This window comes from Epinephelus fuscoguttatus, linkage group LG12 (genome assembly GCF_011397635.1).
Source record: "Epinephelus fuscoguttatus linkage group LG12, E.fuscoguttatus.final_Chr_v1".
In the NCBI taxonomy this organism is placed as follows: domain Eukaryota; kingdom Metazoa; phylum Chordata; class Actinopteri; order Perciformes; family Serranidae; genus Epinephelus; species Epinephelus fuscoguttatus.
The window spans coordinates 23,761,429-23,782,957 of NC_064763.1; the positions used below are offsets into that span (position 1 = coordinate 23,761,429).

At 41.7% G+C, this 21,529-nt stretch overlaps 1 protein-coding gene across 2 annotated transcripts in view; it reads right to left on the minus strand.

Annotated features, from left to right (window-relative positions):
- atp2a3 (ATPase sarcoplasmic/endoplasmic reticulum Ca2+ transporting 3) overlaps positions 1-21,326 on the minus strand; it is a 71,336-nt gene extending 50,010 nt beyond the window's left edge. The window contains exons 1-3 of one of the 2 annotated variants that reach the window (XM_049592877.1): positions 20,900-21,326; positions 5,217-5,234; positions 4,809-4,891 (exon numbers count right to left, since the gene is read on the minus strand). In XM_049592877.1, coding sequence (XP_049448834.1) covers positions 4,809-4,891; positions 5,217-5,234; positions 20,900-21,017 — 219 coding nt within the window. In that variant the 5' untranslated portion in view covers positions 21,018-21,326. The remainder of the gene's footprint in view (positions 1-4,808; positions 4,892-5,216; positions 5,235-20,899) is intronic. The other variant, XM_049592876.1, reaches the window with a different exon arrangement.
- Positions 21,327-21,529: the final 203 nt, after the last annotated feature.

Consider the following 21,529-nt stretch of genomic DNA (forward strand, 5'->3'; position numbering starts at 1 on the left):
CAGCCCCTTATCCCAAAAACAATCACCCCTTGCTCTGAAAACACACTCTCCCTGTAAGGAGAACCAAGTTGTTATTACTGTCAACATGATGGCAAAGCTCCCCCAACCTTAACTAAGTGCACTTTTTAAACCACAACCTCTCTATAAACCTAACCTTAACCAAAGCTAGATCACATCATATGATATGTTTATTTTTCCAGTGATGATATGGAAAAGTTTTGGAAGGCACAGACAAAGAATGTTGTCCTGTCGATTGGAACATCAGATCGGCGCAGTTAAAAACCAATTCAGTCAGGACCACTTTTGTAAAAGAAAACTTAATTGCTATTTGCAGTATTATATTTGGCAGTATGGCTCTGTTCTGGGGCCTCTCTGCCTTTCCTAGGCCTAAGCAGAAAGCCTCTTCGACGTGCCTACAAGGAAAGCCCAAGGCAGAGAGGCCACACCTCCCTGCCCTTCCATGCGCCTACATGGGAAGCCTAAGGCAGGAAGAGCACCAGCAAAGACCCCTGGTAACAGAACAGAGCAGCATCAATGACAAACAGAAATGACACTGATAAGTCAGACACAACATGAAAAGGAGGAGCTGGGGTGTAGGTGAGTTGCAAATCAGCTTGCACAGGAAGCAGCGACAGTAGGCAGGCCAGGGCTGTTTAAATAGGGCGTCCTGAATGAGATTCACCAATTGGTTGCACAGAAAGGAATTATGTGATCTATCAGCTGACTCCCTTCCATCAGTCAGCTGCTCCATCAGTTGAATGGCTTGTTTGAGATCAGCTGATGTAGCTGGGATGTGAGCTGACGCTATGCTCAATTTTTGTCATTTAGTTAAGAAGACTTGTTGCATAATCTGCGGTTGCCAATTGCAGGCTATGAATCTCGCAAACAGCAGGGAGAGCGGGTATTTTCAGAGCAGCGGCTATTTGTTTTTAGGATCATGGGCTTTCAGTCCAATGAGACATCTCTGGAACTGTGGGTTTAGAAATAGTGAGCTGTCTGAACAATCGGCAGCCAACTTTATCTGTTGTTAGGCGCTGGGCAGGTAGCATACAGTTGGTTTTTAAAGATTTTTTTGGGCTGAAAACAGTTGCCTTCTGAAGCCAAACAGAGCAGTAAGAGTGAATCAAAACAGAAAAATTGTGGGCTGGAAAACCAAAATAACGAGCTGAAAGATGCTATAAAGCTTCGCAGAGCTCTGAGGAACTGCTGAGTCGCAAAAAAAAGTCTTTCTGACCTATCAGCAGCTCCTTTCAGTTACAAAAGAGGTATGATGCATTGTTAATGTAAAAAATATTGACTATTGCTGTTTTGAAATCCTGCCTCAGAGGTAGGTGTCAGTCGAACAATCACACATGATAAGCCTACAATAAAAATTTGAAGTAAATGTTCATGGGCTGGCTTCAATAACATATCCACATAGACAGCAAATGTACCCTGCAATCACTCCAGTGTCACTATACTTTGCTCTGTAGCGAGATATCATGGCAGCTGAATACTAATGCCTTCTGCAGAGGTGTCAGAGATGGTAGCTACTGTATGTTACCAGCTGTAATAGGCAACAAAGTACATCTTTAGGGGATCATTACAGAACGGCCTTCCCACTGCAGCACAGAAATGACTTTTGTTATTTTGTCATTGGCAACAAGTATAGAAAACTAAAATGAGTGCACAACAAAAACAGCAGAGACAGGAGGAGAGATGACGTGGATCTACTTTCCCATGATCTGATGGGGCTTATCAAATGATAAAAGAGTATATTTTCTCCACAGTGTATTGAGCAGCGGAGTGCACGTCACGGCAGCCTGAGCCCGGTCGATAGCTCATCATTCCCCATCATTTGGGACGGTAAATCTCCCCTCTGACTGAACTGAGAATGAAGGGCAACAATGGTGGTGCTCTCAGTGAGGACGGTTCAAAAGACACTTCACACAATCAGCACACATTCAGAGAGGAGTCTGAATACCGAGCTGGTACTTTGGAGCTGAATGGGAGCTGTAATGGAGAAATGAGGAGGATTTTTTTCTGGGTTTTAGAACCCATTGGGGGAATCTGGTGGAAATTTAACTGCATGCATTTGGCAATGTGAAACCAAATTAAGCACAGATTCAACATTGGGTTTTGAAATCAAAGCTTTATTACCAAAATAAATCTCTCCTTACAGCTTTAAAGATCGCACTCTTCACACCCCACATGCACAACTGAGACACATGCCGACAGATGGCCATTATATCTGAATGTTTGCCAGAGTTTTGGAATGTCGCACGGTGCTCAGTAAAATGGAAAAATACAATACAGGAAAAAAAAACCTCTTGAAGGTTAATTTTTTTATTTTGCAACCTGGACCAACAGTTTTTAAAATTGATCCAGTAATAAGTGAAAGCGCTGCAGGCAGCCATGAAACACACTGCAATGTAATGACTCGGAGCATTAATGAACATCCACTAAAAGTGCTTGTTTTTGCCACTGAGAGTCAGGTTGTTAACTAATGATTATTTTCATTATAGATTAATCTGCTGATTATTTTTTACAATTAATCGATTAATTGCTTAGTCTTTAAAATGTCTAAAAAAATTTAAAAAAAAAAATGAAAATTTTTCCAGAGTCCAAATTCAAATTGTCCAACAAACAGTCCAAACCCCCAAAACTCTTCATTTACCATCACAAATGACAAAGAAAAACAGCCACTTCTCACATTTAAGAAGCTGGAACCAGCAAACATTTAACATTTTTCCCTAAAAAATGTCTGAAACCAGCTGTCAATTAATTTTCTGTGAACTGATCAATCTATTAATCAACTAATCGTTGCAGCTCTACTGACAACATTATGGAAAGGCTCCCTACAGGTAGACCTTTTTGTTAAAGCATAAGATCCTTTTTGTTCAGCCACAAACAGCCCCAATCACTGTCTCTCTCCATTTAAATAAACAGGGTCTAGTTGCACAAAACACCTGGGGCCGTATTCACAAAGCTTCCTTGGACTAAGAGTTACTCCTAGCGAAAACAATTCCGAGAAAATTCTTAAAATTGTGACATGTTCTGAGAACTTCCCCTTAAAGTTAAGACTGGGTCTTTGTAAAGACAAAAGTTATTCACAGAGCATCTTAGACCTTCAAAGAGCTCCTGTGAAAATATGTTGGTGCTTTATACACTAAAATTACTGTTTATTTAAATGCAGCTTGTTTGGTTTGGCAATGAAGATTTGGGGGCTGTTTCTGGTTACACAAAAAGAATCTTACTCTTTAACAAGAATGTCTATCTCTGTAGGGATCCTTTCCATATTGTCGGACTCATATATAATAATAATCTGAGCCTGTCAGTGCCAAAAACGAGCACTTATAGTAAACGCACATTGACAGTCTCTCAGCTCAAAAATCATTATTCCCATAAGTCATCTAGACACAAAATCCTGCGAAAATAAGCTACCCTTTAAGGTCACCTATTGAAAAATGTACTGTAAACAAAGGAGGCTTGAAAATTCAATTGTCACTTGACTTTTTACATCCCTTCCTGAGCTCGCCAACAGTAAATCATGTAGTGACATGAAAACCAAATAAAAGATCAGCCCTCTTTCTTGCTTCGGCTCAAAGGGAGGAAGTGCAGTGATTGTTTCAGGTGGCTGGTGTGGCTTTCTGTGTGGCTCTGCTCTACTAAACAGAGAGTCACCAGCTTGTAGCTTCGGCAAAATTAAAACAGATCACTCATGAGAAGAAATAATACAACGGTTTAAAATTCTGAAGCTCAGTTGTTGTTTGCACTGTTTGTGAATTTGTTCTAATTTTGTTACTATACATTATTATAAAGCAGCCTGACTGGACCTGCTCTGTCTGATAATGATCTTCACTCTTGTGTCATGCAAAGAAGTAGTCTAATCATCTCAGTTTGAATATATTCAAAATAACAACCAAATGAGTCCCAGGCTAGGGTTTAGCTTTCAATGCAGTTCACTCTGCTTTAGCCACACCCTGATAAAACTGGCAACATACAAAAAGGTGAGCAAACAGCAAAGGTAAAAGGTTATACAAGCCCTGAGAATATGTGTGATTAAGAAAAGCTGCACTGGAGTGAAATACATTTGTGATTTTGAGTCAGATCTTTGAGCTGAAACCACTCCAGGCAACGATGACACTGTAAAGCATTAGGGTCTGTGCGGCAGTGGAACAGGGGCCATGTTCCACTATAAACAACCTCTTTAAAGCCTGATTTACAGGAGGAAAAGTGAGCCCACACTCCAAAGTCCTGCAGTGACAGCCCACGCCTGCTCTCCAAGCCGCTCACTAACAACAGTCAGAGAAGATACATTGTGTCATATACATTTTTAGAGCAACTTTCCTACTTTCAGAAATAGCAACAGCAATTCCATCCCGAGACACCGGGGACGTGCTGTAATAGATGGAAAAAAGTTATTATGCAGTCAGGATTCCCCCGCTCCACCCCTCTCCGACCTTCACCACCCTCGGATTGCAACCAGGGTCGCAGTGTGAGGCGCTGCAGCACAGGGAGTGTTGATGGATAGTTTTGTTTCCAGTTCAGCTGAAGTGCTCTGCCTGTTTCCCTCACTGGAACAATATCAACACTGGGTGGAAAAGCCTGCTTCCACGTAAAAAACAGACCAAAAACTGGGTTGAGCAGTGTTCTAATGGAGGAATTAAGCTGCCTAAAGCTAATGGAGCTAGTCTATTAGGTGGCAATTTCATGGCAAATGCCCAATTTGGGTCTCAAATCCCACAGGGGGACATTTGAGAATCAAGATCAAGAACAAATGCGATGAAGGCCTGGGGTATTTTAATGAGCTGCTGGGTCGTACTTACAAAGGAGACACAAGCAGCGAGCAGCAGGATCCTGACCAGGAGGTCTTCAAACTGCTCCACCACCAGCTCCCACAGGGACTTGCCTGAAATATGTATAGACAAATACACGTCACACACCTTCATGCATCACGCTCAATTCAAAGTTTGAGGCCTCTAAGAAGACAAAGTATGCCCTTATACTTAAGGGTGGAAAGGATCTGTAAGATGTATTGACATTAGATCCTTAGTGCTGACAATCCCTGTATTTACAGAGGAGCAGCTGTGTACGTCCATAGGTGGAAAGCTGCAGTAGTGTACACTCCCAAAGTTTAGCCCTCAGTCTACAGACAAGAAAAGATCCTGGCTCAAGACACTTAATCAGATAGTAAAGGGAGGCGATGGCAGTACGCTGGAAAAATCAATATTTACCTTCTTCAGCTGGGAGCTCTGTGGGTGTCACACCACGCCGGTTGTAAAGGAATCAAATTGGCGGGGCCGAAGAGAGAGAGGAGAGGGAGGGGTTGGAGGGTGGAGGAGAGACACAAAGAGCAGTTAGTACATTTGATTATCTCAGCCTGACTTTGAGATGCTCATGTACAAATTGCTATGCAGACTCGTTCTGCTGGGTTATGATGAGGAAATACTCAATAGAGGAACTCGGAGCAACAACACTGCTGGATTATTATCTGCTGCTGTGTTATTACTGACAGCAATAACAACCAATCCAATAAGGAGGACAAAAACTGACCCAAGTAAATGTCTAAATAAATACAGGAATAAATAGATATGTAAATATGTAAATAGATATATACAGAAGTAAATAAATAATTGCGGAAACAAATAAATAAATGTCTAAATAAATAGAGTAATACAAGGAATACAAATATAAATACAGAAGTAAATAAATTAATATGACACTAAATAATTAATAAATGCAGAAATAAATAAATGTATACATAAATACATGTATAAATAAAAAGAAATAAATCAATTCTTAATTATTAAATAAAAGAATAAATATATTAAGCAAATACATGTGTGGATATAATCAGATCAATGCATCAATAAATAAAAATTGATAATAGGGCATGAATAAATAAATATCCTAAATTAATTTAATTACATATTTGTACACCAACATTTATTTAATTCTGTATTTATATATTTAATTATTTATTTCCCTGTTCATTTAATCATGTATTCATTCATTTATGTATGCATTTATTTATGTATCTATTTATTTATTACTGTTTTTACTTATTTATTTCTTGAATAGTAGATAAATAAACATCTTATATTGCTACATTTTTGTACAATTACATTTATTTGCTTCTGCAGTTGCTTATTAAATCCTGCATTTATTTATGCATTTTGGTTATTACTGCATTTCATTTTTTACAATAATTCCTTTGTTTCTGTATTCATTTATTTATTTATTTTTTTATTGATACTTTGGTCTTTTTCAGTCCTCCATAATCTAAGTCTAGAATACGCTATTGAGAAAAACTATCCTTTATAGATTTTCCAGTCAGAATGTTTTAAATTCTTTTATCAACCGAGCTGCATAATGACTCTCAGAACACATCGCCAACACAGATACTGTAATAACAAACAGCTTCATAAAGCCTTTGATAGTAGTACGATTGCTCATCTCCTGCTCTGGTGAAAGTAAACTGAAACACTGAGTGTCTGAGTGTCAGCCTATGAATGCTTTCATATCACCTCTAAGATGGGACTCCATAAGTCTTCCATGAAATATGTACATTTTTGTGTATGTCCACCCTTAATCTTGAAAGCCTGTATAAATATATTTATTATCGATAATAAGCTAAATCAAATCAGCAACAGTTTTGATAATGAATTATTCAACTAAAATGAGAACTACTTACTGGTTCCAACTTCTAGCGTAAATCAATTTTCTCTCAGTTTAGATGGTTAGTCGGACAAAACTTTAATGCTCTGGAAAGTTGTGATGCATGATTTTCCTTTCTTTTTTTAATGTCAACCAATGTTTTAATTAACTGAAAAAAATAACTAAAAGATTAAACACTGAAAACAATCAGTAGTTTGAGCCCTATCTGAAATGACTTTTTAATTAAAACTAACATTTCTGAGATTGTCCAGGCAACAATTTTCCTTAATCAGAACTGTTCAAAGTTCATTGGTTGTCCTTCTACAACACCGGGCAGCACGAAAAAAATGCAGATTTAGTCCCTTTCTGCTACACAATAAAGAACCAAAGAAGTCAGAGTTGTCATAATACTTGAATTCTAACTCTGACACAAGACCTTGGAAAATGTCAATATTCAATACCATTTTTTATACCATGGGGAAAATTGACATTAAGGGTATACACATTACATTTCTTGGTTAGTAGCAGTAAACAGCAGAATGACTGTCGTAAACATTACAGATGAGAAAGCATGTGAGCACAGCTGGTAACGGTGTATCGATACTGCAGAAGACGAGTCTTGAAACATTTTGAGATATTTAGAATCAATATGTATCTATAAATCAATATTTTTGATAACAAATTTCTGTAGCGCATTTTTTTAAATTTGCATATGGAGGCTGATGTTCTCTGGGCAGTCATCTAGGGCTGCTGCTTGATCTACAGATTGTATTTATACATTTTTGTATTCCCACTGCCACCACAGACACAAAGACCATAGAAGTGGATCAAGAGAGAGACCTCTAGGCAGCACTGATCAAATCTGAACTAAGATTCTGTTATTGCGTTGTCTATTTTTCACCTTAAAAGTTTTCAGAAACATATTTTAGTGCCTTGTTTAACCACAATACAAGACAATTTGTTACATGATGGCCGCCATATTGTTTTCAGATGAGTAATATTACCTCCCCCACTTATTTACTGGTCCAGCACGGCACAGTGCGTCCTGACAGTTGAAGGTTTTCTACCTCTTGAGCAAAAGTAAATGCCACATCCCTTTTCCTCCGCTTTCTCTGGTTGTATAACAATTTCAAAAATATTTGTGCCTTTCTACTGCATAGACAGCCCGGTCTTATGAAAAGATCATCTTTCCAGTGGGGAAATAACTTTTTTAAGAGCTCAATCTGGGATGTTATGATGGAGCAAGGTCTCTGTGAGGATGTGGGCACAACAGTCTCCGATCTCCCATTGCTGGTTTAGCCTGAGCCTTATTTCATCTATTCCACTGGATGGGGTAGTGGAACAGCCCGAGGTCCAAGCTGGGCCACCCTAGCTCCTATCCTGGCTCTCTTTCCTCTCTGTTTTAGGGGCGGTCACACCGCCCTCAGTGGTGTTTGGTCCGGCTGGACTGGCTGGGTGGTCGGCCGATGCTGTGGGCAGCAATCGTCTTAGGGACCACGGGGCATTTAATCATCCCTGTGTTTCCTTGTCCAAAGTTGATAAGTGTGTCTTTGTCATGGGAAGCATGAATGTCATTAACATTCATTCTGCAGCCCCCAGTCTCTAAACTGTAAACCCAGTATGTGCATCAGTGTGGGGGTAAGCTCCCACAAAAACAAATCTCAGAATCAGAAATGTTGCTCTTTTCTTTCACATCGTCTCGTCATTTTTCATCTGTCATCTGAGAAGAAAAGCTGTATTTCTGGAGCATTTTGAAGCAAGCCGTGCTTCTTATCTGATTTGATTACCAGAACACAACACCCACCACACGCATGAGTCACCGGTGTGAGTAGAAAACACATCAGTCATATTCTAAAAACATTCCAATTGACAAGTACTGTTGATCAGTGTCACCACAATGAGACACAGGCGCGCTTAGTCACTGCGTTTGTCAGGTCCTCATCAAGTCCAACGCAAAGCTACGACCGAACAGCTCCAGCGTAACAAACCACATCCATCACATCTGAGGAACATGAGGAGTGATAATAACATACATCTGATGGGCAACTTCTCTCTGCTCCATTTTGTTCATCAAAGTCTCTGTTTTGTCATAATTTCTTTCTGGAAAGTGTGCTCTCGCTTCTTTCAGCAGTGGAAAGCTCGTGTTGCTCTGCATGTTTTGACCAGACGGCACTACACGAGTATCAAACGTGACCCTGTGGAGAGAGGGGCTGGAAAGAGGAAGGACCATGACGTGAGCCCGCAGCCTCCTTCCAAAAACAAAAACCTTGCAGCCACTCACATTACACATGCCACAGGCGGAAAGAGAAATTATTTCACATCATGACTTCTGGGATCGCTCCACAGCTCTAAACTGGGCTTTTCTGTACACACATCTATTGCACGTTTGTCCGTCCTGGGAGAGGGCTCCGTCCTCAGTTGCTCTTCCTGAGGTTTCTTCCATTTGTTTCCCCGTTAAAATGGATTTTTTAGGGGGTGCTTATCCGAGCCCCATAAGGCAAATTTGTGATATTAGGCTATATAGGTAAAACTGACACAGTTTGACTTTTTGGTGGTCAAAAGACCGCAAAGGCAATCTGGGAATTTAAGCGATTATTTGATCATTTCAGGTGGAATAATTTTCCTAATTCAGTTAGTCATAAAACCACAGAGGGCAAAACAGTTTGTTGCAGAACAAACAGGCTGTCAAAGAACAGAACCTTGATTTAATAACGCCTCCAGTCAAGCCTGCACACGATCTGATGAATATTACCAGTTTTGCAAAGACAACCTGCTCTGGAAGCCTGCCGCCCTGTGCAGAGGCTGTCTCTCAACCCCGTGAAGGACCATCCTCAGCCTGCGTAATAATAACTGATGATGAGTCATTGTGAAGAGTTTTTCAAACTTGCTGTCTGGAGGCTTTTCAGAGTTCAGGTTAGACATGGTTGAACTCACGGGGGACTTTTGGCTGCACTCTGCCGGCAGCAGCAGCAGCAGCAGAAATGTGGAGAAGTGGGTTCTGCTGTTTTCCATGCTCAACCAGTCTGACATGAGCCTGTTTCCCCATTACTGTGCCTCCCTGGCTGTATAATGTTTTTATGGCAGACAGGCTGGCTGCGAATTGAGCGCTGGAGACAAAGATGGACTGACTGAAAGGACAAGACAGAGAGAGAGGAGGGGGGAAGGAAAAAGAGAGAGAGAGAAGAGGGGGGAGGGAAAGGGCTGGAGGTGTTGAACGGGGTTCCCCGGCTTCCCTCTGCCAAGGATTCCCTCACAGTCATCTGGGCTGTGTCAACCCGAGGCTTGCCCAGGCACATTCCTGAATACTGACTTCACCTCTCTCTCTCGCTGTGTCCCTACAGAACCTCCCGCTTCCCCCTGCCCTCCTCCCTCCCCGCCCAGACAATGAATAAAAGAGCTTGTTTACTCGCAGCAGCGCGGAGCAGAGGGGAGACACTTCCTGGAGACAGTTGCCAACAACAGCAGGGAGCTGCTTTCTGTGTCCAGAGAGTCGGCAAGAAAAGCAGGAAACTGGCCATCTATCTAGCCGCGCTGCAGTCCATGTGCTGATAAAAGAAGCTTTCACTGTTTCTCTTTTTAGTCCGACTAAGTCTATTAACAAATTACAGCCCAGATTAAACATCACATCAGTGTGGTTAATCAGTATTAACAAGCTTAGAGTTCAGGCCCTTCTTGTGTAAACTACAAACATGAGAAAGTTTTCAGCAGTTACCATGGTGACATGGTTTGTGAAGGCTCCTTGAAAACGAGCGATTCACGAGGTGATGTGCCAGTGTCTGTCAAAACTGACCAAGAATATCTGTTATGCAATCAGCAGGGCCTTGATGCAGCACGTTGTGACTGCAGGAATCAGAAACTCCACACATTCTGATGCTGCTAATGCACAGTTAGCATGAGTGCTAGCATGCCAGAACCTCCAGATAAATAGCCAGCAGCCAGCTGGGTGAGTGTGAGCAAGGAGGCTTAGGTAGAGTGGGTGCAGAGAGGCATAGTGGGTGCATGAGGTATAGGAAGATTGGGTGCATGGATGTATAGTGGGTGCATGGAGGCAAAAGCAGATTGGGTGCATGGATGTACAATGGGTGCATGGAGGTACAATGGGTGCATGGAGGTACAATGGGTGCATGGATGTACAATGGGTGCATGGAGGTACAGCAGTAAGACCTGCGCTGCTTTAGTTATACCCTTATTCCACCAAAATTAGTGTAAATTAGGGTTTTTTTAAACGTACAAAAACCCGCTAAAAATACGAAATAGACTTCTTTCCCGTTGCCAGTAGACAAGTATGCATTTCTTTTATCTTGTTTTTTTTCTGGTGTGTCACGTTCAGCTACATGAATACACTGAAAACAACATAGTAAAGTGTAGAAAGCAGCATGGAGGTTAGTGAAAATGTTACAGTGGTTCCTTCTATTTTATATCTATTACTTATTCAGTTTGTTTGTTTGTTTGTTTTTCAAATTCGGTGCAGACTAATTTAAAATGATTTCTGAGTGCTGCTTGGACAGAGACAGATGGACTTTGGTGACAATGCGTCATTGCATCACATTGGAAAAGGAACAAAAATTAGCACATTTACCCATGGGCCCACCACCTCTCCCACTTGAGCGCAAGACACATTAACTTTGTGGTTTTGTGTCTCTTTGAGGTTAAATGTTTTGGCCATTTTGTGTTGTAGTCAATTTGTGTCTCCTTGCAGTCCCTTTGCATCTCTTCGTGGTCTTTTTGAGCCTCATCTTGGTCGGTACATGTTAATTCACGTGATATCTTGCAAGTGAAGGCCAGGGGGCCCTTACCCGTTAAGTAATCCATCAGTGCATCCACCCCATGTCACATTTCCAGCACTGCCAGTCAGAGCTGATCAGAGCTGGAGCTGATAAAAAGAGCCGATAAAACTGGTGACTATTGCAGAGTCATTTGTCTTGGGAGTGAATTCCGACTACGTCCTTTCACATTAAATACAAAAGCTAGATGTAAGAAGGTGTTAGTGTGTTTTTTGTCCAATGGGAAAGGGGCTTAATTGGCTCCAGCTCCAGGATCCCACTCCATCCACTGACCATGAGAATGTGAAACGGTCTATAAATATCATGACGGCTACCCCTAATGACACAGTCTACTATAGCTTCCTATATCCGCTCACTCTCCTAATGTAGGCTCCCACCGGAAAAGCTCCGAATGCATTAACCAGATCAAATGTGAATTATGAATGTACCCCGTTCTCCTCGCTAACCTTATTATCTCTGCTACACAGAAGGCATCGCAGGTAACTGCAGCAGAGACGTCTGACAAAGTCAATGTTTCCTCCATTCACATAAATGTCAATGGAGGGCTTCCCTTCTCTGAATAAATCTTACGCAGCAATGTCAAGTGGGTGAGTGTTGGTGTGAGCATATTCTGGAGCTCCGCTGACCTCTGAACAGCCACGCTGAGGATCAGAGCAGCGACAGAGAAGGAAGCGGTACCAAGTCACTAATCACTCCTCTGCAGTATAATGACATGTAGCTACTCTCCAGTCATTATAAGCTCACAAACCTCTCACACTGGATTAAAGCTGCTGCACTCAAATACAAGGCTCACACAAAAAGGGACTTAGAGCAAGCAGCTCTGCGAGGTGGTGCTTTGAGCTAAATGCTATCACAGGCAAGCTAACATGCTCACAATGACAATGCTACATGCCAAGCAGGTATGAGTTCACTGTGTTCATTATCTGAGTTTAGTGTGTTAGCATGCTAAAATTTGCCAGTTAGCATTAAACACAACATGGTGAGGCTGATGGGAGTGTCATTAGTTTTGCAAGTATTTAGTGGTGCAGGTATGAAGTTTTTTATAACTCCAACCCAGAAGTTAGCATCACACTGGTTCCCTCATCAAAAAGCCAATGGGATTTCTCCAATGGATTCTGGATTATTGCAAAAAAGTCCATGGCAAACAAAAGTTGATGATATTTAGGCTACATGTTTTGTTCACAAGTGTATGATTTCTGAAGCGTAAATGCAAACACCAGAGGTAAAAACCTAATGCTGCGCTAAACAAACTATACCATGGGCCCCTTACTTTAACAGCTCCACCACTAAGCCCCTAACTTGTAATTTGATTTTAGGCACTCACCTCTTCAACAATAACCTTTCCTTTAGTGTGACCTGAACTAGTGAGAACAGTTTTCAAGAGCATGACACAGCAAGCCTATAAAGTCGGACTAATAAGTAGATGAGTTTCCATGTTCAGCCTGATGACGTTTCATGTTCCCGCCAACCTCTGTAGTTTTGCCTTTATTAAGACACATAACATCCTCAAAATTCACAAGTTGAGTTATTTACTGAAATATCTTATGTCTCTTAAAAACTGGTGAAAATATCTTAGACCTTATTTCAGGCCCATAACCACAAACCCATTTAAAAAAAACCACTGACATCAAGACGAGGGAACTGGGAGTGCTAAAATGCTAAGTCATTTCCAGGTCTCATTACTGCAGCACTATATTATAAACCAAAGTGCTGGACGAACTAAATTTTTTCCTGCTGATGTCACTGCATGAGAAGTTTAGCTGTGGCAATATGTCACTGAAAACCAGAACCAGACATGTTTACCTCATGGTGAGGACACATTCGGGGGATCATAAAAGTCAGAGGGATACATCCTCCTGAAATATTGCTCCAATCCATCCAAGTTTAATGGTCAAAAGTTATACTGGTTTTAAGTCTATGCTAAACTGGTGGGCCAACATGACCATCCCTGGAGCCACATAGCCGAAAACAGTTACTTTGAACAAATGTTGTGACAGCTGAAGAGCTGTTTTTAGCTTTTTAAATTAATAGTGTTTTAAATTAATAGTCAAACTGTAATGCTTCATTAAAAGTGCAGCACAGTTTATAACTATTATCATGAATAATTATAGTGCCCATTGAATTATTTGATTGACAAGTTGCAGATATATTTCCCCAACTAACGGGGCAAATGTTTAAAACCTGCAGAAACATCCAGACTCCCAAACTGAAATGACCCTGACTTTAGTGCTGTGTTGTATACTCTGGACAAAGAGAGGAAATAATGGTTTCATTTCAATGAGAGGCAAAGAAATATAAAAGGGAAAGAGACCAGTGGAGAAGACGCTACTCTCAATACAATGAATACTATTTTAGCTACTATGTTTGCTTAACTGATCAACCTGTACTTCTCCCCATGCCGGGAACACAGAAAGGAAATGTGCACTGAGCTGCACTGAGATAAGTTTTGTGAGGCTAATCTCTGAAAGACTGTCGTGTCAGAAAAGGAGAATTAGTTTCGAAGTGGAGATTTTATCTTTTCTAGCCAATTAGGACGGAAAATGACACAAGATTCGGCTCAATGGCTGCTGCGGTTGCCCATTGGCTGGACTGTCTCTGACGTCATCAGGCTGTGGTCAGGGAAAAAGAGACTGGATTTTTCCTCGTGATGTTGCACAGGATAGCAGCATGCTGGAGTTAAACTGCAGCATCACTCTCATATTCGTCCTGGAAGAGAATCTCAGACATGTCTCTTTGCATGCAAGTGACATCAATATTTAAGTTGCATATTTTGGGGATTTTTTACAAATAGAACCAAACCATTTCTTAGTGACTAGCGTGTTAATCTTGAATTCAACACATTTTGGTCAAGCTGATTAGGAAATTTCATTCACCACAAACACTGACGACCGTAAACCACCTGACAAACTGCTGATGATTTTCAAAGATAAGATATGTGTGTTTCTGCCTTTACTGCGTGCACCCATATACTGCTTGTTGCACATTCGACTCAAGCTTGAATAAAAACCAAAAAGGCGCCTTGTTCCACATTCGAGCAGTCACAGTATGATGAGGCGAGTTACAGAGGAAAAGGAAAAGGGCCTGTCAACTGAGCAGGACATGCATGAGGTGATTAGCACAGAGCTCGTATCTCGTCAGGGCTCGGAGCTTCCTCTTTAAGGTCACAGCTGTGCGAAGAACCACTTTTTGAACATCCCAACAGGCCAGCGAGGAGGATGGCACCCGGCCTCCCAGTAGCCAACGGAGAGGCTGAATGCTGTGAAAAATAGTCAGCAATCTCCCAAATGGCAGACTGAAATATCTGTGTTAACACCATGCTATTTATAGGGTTTATTCTGGGTTTAGAAACCAGAACGACACTTCTATCCAATCAAATGCCTGGTACATTGCAACTTTACTGATCTGAGCCCTGCAGCGATGGAGGCCATCCAAACTAGTGAACATTTCAAGCTGGGGAATCATTTTTTAAATAATATGTTAAAAAAAATAACACATACACCCACAAATACCAAATGTATACGTTGCTGTAAAAGATGGTGTAACTTTCAAAACCTACACTTTTATCAAACAGGATTAAATTCCTCTTTGATGTGAATATCATCAAATAAATCTGGTGATATTCTTTTGTTTCCAACCAAATGGCCAGAACAAATGCAAACCACAGATACCTAACATTTGTAGGTTGATATGTGGTGGATACATTTAGAACTTTATGTTTCAACAACACAGTGGTTAACATGTGGTTAGGTTTAGGCACAAAACCCACTTGGTTATGGTTAGGAAAGGGTCGTGTTCAGGCTTAAAATATGTGGTGTTCGTGGCACTAGTCCGAAAGGCAACACACCAATGTCTGGTGAAAAACAACCACTTTTTGTAGCACTATCCCGGCAGGACACACAGCGATGTCTTGGTAAAAAATAACCACTTTTCATGCCACTATCCCAGCAGGAAATGCAGCGATGCATCAGTAAAACAACAGCTTTTTGTGGCACCATCCCAGCAGGAAATGCAGTGATGTCTCAGTAAAAACACAACCAGTTTTGTCATTTGTTGGTCTCAAACAGTGGTCTGCAGCTTGGCAGGCATCTCGCCAAGATGACAAACCACCCACCATCCCCTCCACCTCCTGATGACAAAGTCAGCTTATATACTATGTCACTTTAGAAACATTGACATGATACGCATAAAATGTAAAAATGTAACATATTTGTGGTTTGCAGAAATGCTTAAGAGGTCGGAGAATTTTCTCAACACATTAAGGAACACTTCATCTTTCAGTTTTTGTCATTTGTGAAGAAACTAAAGCAGTCAGACAAATGTAGTGGAGTAAAAAGTCCAATTTTTATCTCTGAGATTTAGCAGAAGTATAAAGTTGCAGTAAGGGGGAAAAAAGTACCTGGAATGTGTACTTAAGTATAGTACTTGTGCAAATTTACTTAGTTACATTCCACTGCTGTAAATGAGATAAGAAGCGTTCATGTCTCCTCTTGTCCTTTTCTGTTTTGACACTGGGCTTCATCGTTTTCTCTTTGCCAAACCTGTCCCCGTGAAGCGGAACAGGTTTCCACAACACATCCAAACACATGGCTTTTATAGTATTTACTTATTTTTCCAGGCAATGCAACCTACTGCACGATTTCACTTCATGGTCTGCCCTGAGGTCAGACACATACTGTATGGCATATGCTTGGTGCACACACAGCCCCCTCCTTCAAACACAAACACCTCTGAGTACACGTCTCCCCAGCGCAGCGGGCCGTGATGCAGCAGAGTGTCCGGGCAGCAGACGGCAGTGACTCAACATCATCTCACCATGAGGGTTCGATGGTGACTGACAGATGCAGAGGTGGGAGGGAAGGAGACAAGTGACAAGCTAGAACAGGATCACAGCTCCTTTGAAGGCGGCTGGGCAGGCACACACTGAGCCCACTAGAACAGGGAAGTGACTCAACACCCCAAGGACTTCAAATTACTTTTCTACAACTTAACTCTCTCTGTTTTTTTTTGTTTTTTTTTTTTTTTTACAGCCCACACAGCTCCAACACTGTTACCACAATTTAACTCTCAACTGGACTGAATTGTCAGAACAAGTGACAGTGAAGTAGAGGCCAAGAGAGTGTTGCAATGTGCGACCTGTGTTATGTGTGGAGGAGGAGCAGGAAGCGGCAAAACGTCTATTTCAAACACAGGAGTGAGTAAAGTCAGGCTGCTTTTAATGTCGAGTTGCAGAACAGGAAGAGAAAAAAAACAGCATTGAGTGAGATCCCACTAGAGGAAGTTGTAATTATTATTCGCAGCAGAAACCAGAGTGAGGGAAGTGCAGTAACGTTGCGTAATTCACCGAGGATGGTATTACCTACAAGCAGTAACATCAGACACCTCTGGGATGCTTCAGTGACAGAAAACAAAACATGTTTTTGGTGCCAGAGGGTTTATTATACAAGCTCACACATCTAATAATCAATAAAATAATTAAAATGACATATGAGATCAACAGAAGCTCAGCGTGTGCAGAGTGCACTAACCAACAGATGAAGATAGGTTGGTTGTTGGGCAGGATGTCACTGATATTGTATCATATTCACTGCATCATGATGGTGCAACAACATGCATCACTAGGTAGTTCAACCTGAATATGTTGCGCAATCGAGCTCTTCAAATAAAGGGAGTGTCAAAGGACATTTTTAGACTCATCCTGAGGCTCTCAAGCCGAACAAGTAATTTATTTAACACGCTTTGATCAATAATGCCTCTTAATTTAACACTTTAAAGTCTGAAGAAGCTTTGACTGCGTCATTCACGAAATTATAAAGCAGAAAATTCTCTTGAATGTTAAAAGAAAGAAAGAAGAGGAATCAATAAATTAACACCCTCCTGTCTTTCCTGGGCGCTCCCTCACCTGTGCGTCAGCACCTTCTTTGACACTTGCTGCTGAGGTAAACCCCACCTCCAAAACGTTGATTGCTCATGAGGACAGCATGCCCTTTCTGTTAATGAATGGATTGCGCCTTTGAAATTGAGGTTGTGTGAGTGCACAGGACACAATCTTCAAACACCCCAAACTGTAACAGCACAAACATTCTTGGTCCACCCACATACACAAAGAGACAGAGGCCTGCGACTTCCTCTACTACATCAGAACACAGTGAAAGTGATGAACTGTCTTGTAAACTGAGGTGCTTGTAGTTCTCGGTAAATAAGCTACATGTCTTTGTGTGAATGAAGTTGCAGATAAAAGAAAAAGAGAAGAAGTCCACAAATGAGAGGTGTGAATAAAAGGTCAGCCCCTTCTTTCCTGCAGCGACAGCGCAGACTGCTTCATAGAAAAAGCAGCCATGCTAATTTTCCAACATCTCAGACAGGGATCAGAAACTGTGATGCTGCTCATCGGGGTTTCACTGTCACAGCACATGAGAGTGCCGACATGAAGCTGGCACTTACCTGTCTTTATTTACAGCGCACCAACATTTTATGTGCTTTCCAATGAGCATCATAATAAACAGCAACGTCAAATCAATAATCTCTAATAAGACAAGAACTTGAGCCACTCTGCCATTAAACAAATTAATGAGACAGCTTAGCTTTAAAGATGTAATATGTAACTTCTGTGAATTAACTAGACTACTGTTATATAATTGTTGAGTTGTGTGCTTACATTATCCCAAATGTTTCCAACAATGTTCTAACCATAAAAAAGCTGTCTGTTTTAATCAAGAACACAGTTTGTGTCATTTGGTCGCCATCGCCTCAGAGGCATTCCATTCCATTTGTGTATGCATCAAGATTGTGGTTATTTGCCAGAAGCTGTCATAAATTGATATTTTATCTGGTTTTAAGCCACAATTTTACAATATACTTTGTAGATTTTGGTTGTTTCTAACTACATGTTTTCACTGGATGACAGAATCTAGTCATCCTGCATCTGTATCTTAAGCTATCAGAGAAACAAGCTGAGCAAACGTTAGCAGCAGCTTGGCTCCAGCCGCTTTCACGCCAAACAGCATCTGAGAAACACCGATTTTAACATGAAACTGCTTTATTCAGTGTTTTTACCAGCTTCAATTACCTGGGTCCTTTGTTTTGGAGAGGAAGAGACCTCTGAGGATGATTTGGCTCTCAGTAAAATTCTCCTAAACATATGGATCTTTAGTTATCAGAGAAAAAAGGAGAGCACACATTAGCAGGAGCTGTGCTAGCAGCCCCGCCACAATGGACCAAACAGTGTCGAAGAAAACACTTATTTGTTACATTAAACTGTTTTATTCAGTGTTTTTACCAGTTTAAATTATGTGGTCCATTTATTTTACAGAGGAGGAGGAGATCTCCGCAGACAATTTGGCACCTGGGCAAAACCTCCTCAACAATATACGCTGAAGGAATTCTAATGTAGAGGAACTGACTGCATGACGGTATCTGTCTGTCCTGTAGCAGAAAATTACGCACTGTATGTTTAAATTTGAATGGATGACGCCATGACGTGAACCAGGCCAAAACATCTGATCCCCCCGATATGTTCAACTTCCAAGTTATCTATAGAAGCAATGAGGCAAGACGCACTCATCATGTTTTAAATGTGGGGACAGCTAACAGCTAACAGCTGACACTTCTCAGATGTTTCTGGAAACCGGCAGTGGTTTAACTCTCTCATCCATCCCAGAAATCCCACGGAGGAGTCTGAGCCACACATGTCACATCGTCCTCCCTGCATGTCAGCACCTCCTCCTTCTGAGGAGGAGGACACTTGGAGCTGTGCGATGACGGTGAAATCACAGCAGGTCATGTCAGTCTCACGTCCTATTTGCGTTCTCATGTCCAAACAGATGCACAGTGACTTTGTGTAGATGCACAATGGACATCTTGTTTATGGACATGTTGATTAAAGGTTAATGACCCTGCTGATAATAAGATCCTGCTGCCTCAGAGTGAAACACTGTGTCTGCATGTCAGTGTCAGCGAGGCAAGCAGCATACCACCCGCAAACAAGCTTTGAGTGGACGCTCCCTGGAACAAAACATCAAGGCTCACACAGAGACCTTGCAGTCAACTACAAGGTCTGCGGTTTGTGAGCAGCAGAGGGGAAGGAGCTGCTCAGCAGCCGTACATCACTCTGCAACGACATGTACTAAAATAGTAAACAAGCCAATTTAATGCACTTTCTTCCTCTTATTTTTTGGCTTGTGGAGGAGCAGCTACAGTGGGTAACCTCTCTGGAGTCAGTCCCAAAAAAGGGAAAAAAGGGTATTCCCTGCCTCCAGTATCTGTACTGTGCTCACACAAAGCAGGAAGTTCACAGCTAAAAGCGAAAGAGATGTTATCTGTGGCAAGACGTTGCTTTTTTTTTTCCATGAAGTCATCACAGGCCCCTGGGTAGAGTGGCTGGCTGCAACAAAAGGGCTACTGTTTGATGGGCACAATGTGCCGCTCTGCTCCCCGGCTCGGCCACACATGCAAATGACAGGCCAGGAGGGAAAGGTGTGGTGATGTCAGGTCAGAACTCAATGCAAAGATACACGGGAAGTTATATCTTCTGGTAAATGGTATCTTTAGTGCTTTGTGATCTTAACCCTGCAAAAACTGCTCAGTTGTCAGTCTAAAACAGTCACATTGGACATATTTGTTATATTATTTTTTATCTTTTTCATATTTTTATTGCAATTTTTCTTTTCCATATTTATTTTCTTGACTTCTGCAGTGCTTTATTTTTCATTTCTTGTAATTATGTTTTTACCATGTGCCAAATACCAAAGGATTTTTCCTTGTAAGTGAAAACCTCTTGGGCAATAACCCTTATTATGACTCTAATCGCTCTAAATTGTTAAATGACTAAACATGATCTACTTCCCTGTCCTGTAATGTGAACTGGAAAGTATATGCCATGTGGAGAACAACTGTTGAAAGTGAAAACAGGTTGTTCAAGATTTTCTGTTTCATTATCTCCACTGCCTCATCCTCTTCTACTCCCAGCAGCCTGTGAGCCTGCTGCCTGCTCTTGCACTTCCTGATACAGGCATGACAGCCAGTGATGAGAAGCACATTACCATGTCAACACTTTTTCCATGAGAATAAAGCTTACTGCACCACATGCCACTTGCATAGTTTAAAGGAGACCTGACATGACCCCGAGGCACTGAGCTGGATAAAAAAAATATGGATTAATTAATTAAGTGAAATAAGTTCACTTGTACTGATATCTCTCCTCTATGTCCAGATGTGTCAACTTTAACCGGTGTGTAATGAATGATTTCAACACATGTGCATCAATGAATGTGCCACTAATATTTCCACTGACTGTGCGCCACAGGGAATATCACTGGTTTGTTTTTTACGCGCACTATTTTGCAACACCCTGAACTGAAACGGCAGCAGTTGGATTTCCCTGCAAATCAATCGTCACAGGCTGAAATACGCACCAGCTCTCATGTTGAATTAAGGTGGAATATATACATATATATATATATATATATCAAAGTACTCACCGTTCGGTCCATATTTCTCAAAATTGACTTTGACTTGCTCCAGAGTCAGCCCGGTGTTTTCGTTCACACCGAAGTTGTCTAAAACTTCAGTCGCCGATTTAGTGTGCGCATTTTCCATCTTGGCGGACTGGGCTTAGAAGATCAGATCGAAATGCATGTAGTTGAGTAACATCTACTGAGGCAATCGGAGGGTGTGCGGTGAGGGGGGAGGAAACAGCAGTAATTTCCACCGATGCACGCTGAGGCGGCTGAGTGTCGCTCGTTCGGTCTGCTCTGTCACCTGTCCCCCCTGAAGGAAAGCTCCGGCTCCGCGGAACACACGCTGTTCCTGTTGCTGTTGCTGTTGCTGCTGCTGCTGCCGCTGCTGCTGCTCTGCTGACCGACTGCTGCTGCTGCTACTTCATCTCCATCTGAAGGTGAGCTGTGTGTGCGCCGGGGCGCACCGCCTCTTCGCTGCTGAGCACTCCCTCCTGCGCTCCTATTGGCTGCGCGTACCTGAGCGGAGGGTTCCGCTGCCGCGTGCAACCACTTCAAACATCTTCCTTCAGAGCAGGATACATGCAGCTCCGCCAGGCCTCATGTGTGTTTCAATGTAGGCTTTTTTTTCTTTCAATCTTTATTGAAAAAACA